This window comes from Olea europaea, chromosome 21 (assembly GCF_002742605.1).
Source record: "Olea europaea var. sylvestris chromosome 21, O_europaea_v1, whole genome shotgun sequence".
NCBI lineage: Eukaryota > Viridiplantae > Streptophyta > Magnoliopsida > Lamiales > Oleaceae > Olea > Olea europaea.
The window spans coordinates 10,732,136-10,737,518 of NC_036257.1; the positions used below are offsets into that span (position 1 = coordinate 10,732,136).

Consider the following 5,383-nt stretch of genomic DNA (forward strand, 5'->3'; position numbering starts at 1 on the left):
CACATACTGCGAACAAGTCACTGACAGATAAGCCCTTTTAGCCCTGAAAGGTGGCCTCAACATGAACACTTTGTTCTGGAGGGACGTGCGCAGCAAGAATCTTTCCACCTATGACGAACTCGTGGAAATGATGAGAGTTGAAATCGTGAGTGAAGAAATGATTGATCATCGAAATCGTGCCGCGCAGGGACTCCCTCCGCCTCAGAGGCAGGTAGGTCGAGGACCCGCAGCATACCTTGTTACTCAGCAATGGACTCAAGCAGGACACGTAATAGCTCCCATCTCCGGACAGGCACTGGCTTTTGCCACACTAAATGCAGTGCTGGTATTGGCATATGAAAATGCTCTTGGTGAAGCGGGACCATCTGGAAGAAACGATAGCAAGAAAAAGAAGAAGAAGAAGCGATCAAACAGGCCCTTGGAAGGGGCAAGGTTTTGCACTTTCCATCAATTCTATGGGTATGACACCAACGAATGCAGAGACGCTCCTCGATGCCCAGACCGGACCGACCCACACCCCTCCAGGAGGAATGAATATCCTCATAGATCTGTCTCCCCGAACAGGGGAGATCGAAGGTACAGAGAGCAGTCACCCCGGAGAAGAGAATCAAGGGACCAAGGAAAGTCCAGACAGAGATATTAGACCCCATTTTCTGGGGGCCAAATCATCAGGGAAATCGACACTATCATTGATGGACTCCACATCAGTGGCAACACCAGGAATGCCCAAAGGAATTATACAAGGGAAGCAAAGGACCTACCAATGATCACATACATTGTCAACGAGTCCCAAGAGGCAAACAGGATGGCCCCAATTACCTTCTCCCAGGAAGATGCGCAAGGAGTTCACCATCCCCATTGCGATGCACTGGTTGTGAGAGCCGTAGTAGCCAGAAACAGGCTCAAACGCATGCTCATCGACAATGATAGTTCGGTGAACATATTGTTCGGCTCCACCTTTGACAAAATGCAGATTGAATATGGGTTGATCCCCATGACCGACCCACTATTCAGATTTACTGGAGACAGCATCGTCCCACGAGAGCGGATCACTCTGCCCGTTGAGATGGGTTCGACACCCTTAGTGGCCAATACTTCATGGAATTCTTAGTGGTAGACCACAGATCGGCCTATCATGGAGTATTGGGTAGACTCGCTTTGAAAGATTTTTGGGCCATCACATCCATCCACTACTTGTGTATGAAATTCTCAACTGAACATAGAATTGCAGCGGTCCGAGGTGATCAGATGGGCTCCAGGGCATGCTACTTAAACTCAGAGCCCCGAAAACTCTTAATATAATCCTAACTAAGGTCCCCATTGAAACCAGTACAGACGTGAAAATGCTCGACGCCCCTGAACAAGGGCATATCTCTGAACAAGAAGAAGACGTCTACATGGAAGAGGCCCCTGAACAAGGGCACTCTCTTGATGAGTTAGATCCCCGAGTAATTGACTCTGAACCAAATGCAACCCCAATAGAAGAACTGGAAACTTTCTCCGCCAACCCAGAAGACCCAGTCAGGTCTTGCATATAGGGAAGGTACTGTCCCCCAAAGCAAAAGAAGAGATGATAAGCTTCCTCAAAAGGAACGTGGATGTCTTCACTTGGAAGCATGAAGACATGGTGGGAATAGATCCAAGGATCAGTTGCTACCCTCTTAACATCAACCCCTCTTGTGCCCCCCATCGGCAGAAAAGACGTGCTCTCAATCCGGAGAGGTACGAGGCACTAAAAGACGAAGTAAACAAACTTAGCCGCAGTGGTTTCATAAGGAAAGTCATCTACCTGAAGTGGATATCCAACTTGGTCCTGGTGAAAAAGCCTAGCGAAAAGTGGAGGGTGTGTGTAGACTTCACAAACTTGAATAAGGCGTGCCCTAAAAATAGCTTCTCACTTCCAAGGATTGACCAACTTGTGGATTCCACTGCTGGACACGAACTGCTGAGCTTCATAGATACATACTCAGGGTACAACCAGATACCCATGTTCCGACCTAATGAGGGAGCTACGTCGTTTATTACGGACAGAAGTCTGTACTGCTACAAAGTCATGTCCTTCGGATTGAAGAATGCCAAAACTACATATCAAAGGCTGGTCAACATGATGTTTATCGAACTCATTGGCAAAATCATGGAGGTCTACGTAGACGACATGTTAGTCAAAAGTCTCCAGGCAGCCGAACACGTAAGTCACCTTGACCAAACTTTTCAGATACTTAGAAAATATAAGATGAAGTTGAATCCACTCAAATGCATCTTTGGAGTGGCTTCAGGTCAGTTCTTGGGATATATTGTCAATCAAAGGGGAATTGAAGCAAATCCAGTGAAAATAATGGCCTTGCTAGAGATGAGATCACCTCAGAAACCAAAGGAAGTCCAAAGCCTCAATGGTCGAATAGCCGCACTCAGTCGCTTCATCTCCAGAGTCACAGATAAAAGTTTGCCTTTCTTCAACGTGCTTAAGCAAGGAAAGAAGTTCCAATGGACTCTTGAATGTGGGGAAGCCTTCCAGGCACTGAAAAAGCACCTCGGAGAGGCACCTCTCCCATCAAAACCTCAACCACATGAGTCACTACTGCTATACTTAGCGGTCTTGGACGTGGCGGTCAGCGCCGTCCTAGTCAAAGAAGAAAGTGAGCGCTAGCTTCCAGTGTACTACGTCAGCAAAGCACTTCTTCCAACTGAAACACGCTACCCAGACTTGGAGAAACTGGCACTAGCCCTTATCACAGCCTCAAGAAAACTGAGGCCATACTTCCAGGCCCACTTAATCAAAGTTCTCACTAACTTCCCATTGAAGCAGGTTATGCAGAAAACAAAAGCATTAGGATGCTTGCTAAAATGGGCAATCGAGCTCAGTGAGTTTGATTTATTATTCCGATCTCGACACGCCATCAAGGGCCAGGCCCTTGCAGATTTTATGGTTGAATTTGCCAAAGCCCCAGAAATGGAGGCGACAAAAACTCTCAGAGATCTTTTTTCCTTTTGGAAGATACAGGAGCGAAACAATCAACCTATTGATATTGGAAGACCTCCCACATGGAAACTGTTCATAGATGGGTCCTTAAGAGAGACTGGCTCCGAGGCAGGGATCATCTTGGAAAGCTCGGTAGGCCACAAGCTAAACTACGCATTAAGGTTTGGCTTCAAAGCCTCGAACAACGCTACTGAATACGAGGCCCTTCTGGCAAGTTTTAGACTTGCTAAAGGAGATGTAGGTCAGAAGGCTCCTGGCGAGTAGTGATTCTCAACTTATACTGAATCAGGTCAATGAGAACTTCGCGGCCAAGGACAATAGCATGGTTGCATACTTGAAGTTGGTTCTGGACCTAGCTCCTCATTTTGAAAGGTTCGAACTGACTCAAGTCCCCCACCTAGAAAATATACATGCAAACGCCCTTTCAAAACTAGCCAGCAGCAAGGATTCAGAGCTGCTAAATGTTGTCCCTATTGAGCACTTATCAAAGCACTCCACTTTCGGAGGTGAAGATGTACTAAGGATAGGAGGCACCCCATTATGGATGCAACCTATCATCGCCTATTTGAAGGATCAATCACTGTCTGTTTCTAAAAGTGAGGCACAGAAGCTAAGAAGAAGGGTTGCACACTTCGTCCTGCAAGAAGATACTCTTTACAAGAGAGGCTTCGCCTCGCCACTTCTCCGATGCGTGGGAGGCGAAGATGTCACATACATACTCAGGGAAATCCATGAGGGAATCTGCGAAAATCACTCTGGAGGAACGGCTCTGGCACACAAGGTTCTCCGTCAAGGCTACTTCTGGCAGACCCTGAAAAGAGACGCTTGCTAGTTTTTCCAGAAATGTGACAAGTGCCAACGCTTCTCAAATATTCAAAGGCAGCCTTCTCAGAGCCTCTCCGTAGTAACCAGCCCTTGGCCATTCGCCAAGTGGGGCATTGACTTCATTGGTCCACTCCCAAAAGGAAGATGAAGTGCAACTTTCGCCATTGTCGCCATTGACTACTTCACTAAATGGGTTGAGGCTGAACCCTTTGCCAAGATCACCGAGGCGAACACTACTAAATTCTTCTGGAAGAACATCATTTGTAGGTTCGACATTCCCCACTCCTTAGTGTCCGACAATGGAAGACAGTTCGACAACAGGAAGATGCGAGAATTATGCGACGAGCTAGACATAAAGAATGACGTCTTAACGCCTCATCACCCTCAAGTAAACGGACAAGTTGAGACAGTGAACAAGACTATCAAGCACACCCTGAAAAGGAAACTTGACACCTCAAAATGGGCTTGGGTGGATGAACTCCCCCACGTCCTCTGGGCCATCAGAACATTTAGTCGAACTGCAACAGGGGAAACACCATTCTCGATGATCTATGGAGCCGAGGCCATAAGCTCGATCGAGGTCGGGGTCCCATCATACCGTCGGATACACTTCAACGAGATCAGCAACGATGAGACTCGAATAAACGAACTCTACCTCCTTGAAGAAAGAAGGGATGCTTCCCAAGTGAACTTGGCAAAGTATCATCGAAAGATGACCCGCTATTATAACTCCAAGGTCAGAAACAGAACTCTTCGCTTGGGGGACCTCGTCCTCAGAAGGGTCTTCCAATCTTCAAAACCAACAGGGTCCGAGGTGTTTGGACTGAATTGGGAGGGCACTTATCGCATCCACAGAGAATCCCGACCTGGCACTTTCGAAATTGAAGACATGGCAGGAAAGGCACTACCTCATCAATGGAACATCGAACACTTGAGGAAGTACTATCAATGACGAGCCTTTGTTCCGATCTGATCTCAATATTGTCTAATGAATGGGTGTTCTGATATGATCTCAGTTATAAATTTCCTAGCTTACTAAGTGCTGAAATTGCCTTGGTAAAGTGTGGTGTAATTTATCAAAATAATGAAACTTCGATTCTGTGCCACATCGGTTAGTAAATTGTTTCCTCAGTCATTCCATATGTTTACTTAAGTGATCTGATCTCAAATTGTTAATTGATTAACGTTAAGAGGTACTTAAGTGGACCGTTTCATATTAACTTGAGATCCGATCTTCTGTTATTAACTAGTTATTTTTAAGAGGCGCTTAGTCTTGAATGTTCATACAAGGGTAAACAGATCAATATAATAAGATAGCAGAAGCAATAATACTTAACAAAAAATTTCATTTCATTTACTTGAATTTGAAATACAAAAAGGCCTAAGCCATTACAAAGTTGGCCCTATTCTACTGGAGGATCTTCTCGGACCGCTTCTGCCTCGACCGCCTCCGGGGCCTCCAGACCTTCTTTAGCAAGCTTATTAAGCCGGCCTCCAGTTGGTCCCCTGAACTCTGCCATCAAAGAGGAGATGTCCAGGGTGGGATGGACCTCTTTCAGCCAACCCAGCAAGCCTTAG

General features: G+C 46.3%; 1 protein-coding gene across 1 annotated transcript; it reads left to right on the plus strand.

The window, feature by feature from the left end:
* Positions 1-4,130: 4,130 nt before the first annotated feature.
* On the plus strand, positions 4,131-5,383 carry LOC111370107. The gene is made up of 2 exons (XM_022991810.1): positions 4,131-4,504; positions 5,185-5,383. Exons 1-2 carry the CDS (start codon positions 4,131-4,133, stop codon positions 5,381-5,383), a joined length of 573 nt encoding a protein of 190 aa, XP_022847578.1.

Coding starts and splice junctions, on each gene's coding strand:
- LOC111370107 (XM_022991810.1), top strand. CDS start 4,131: ATGCGAGAATTATGCGACGAGCTAGACATAAAGAATGACGTCTTAACG. Junction 4,505..5,184: donor TCCCAAGTGAACTTGGCAAA/GTATCATCGAAA, acceptor AAATACAAAAAG/GCCTAAGCCATTACAAAGTT.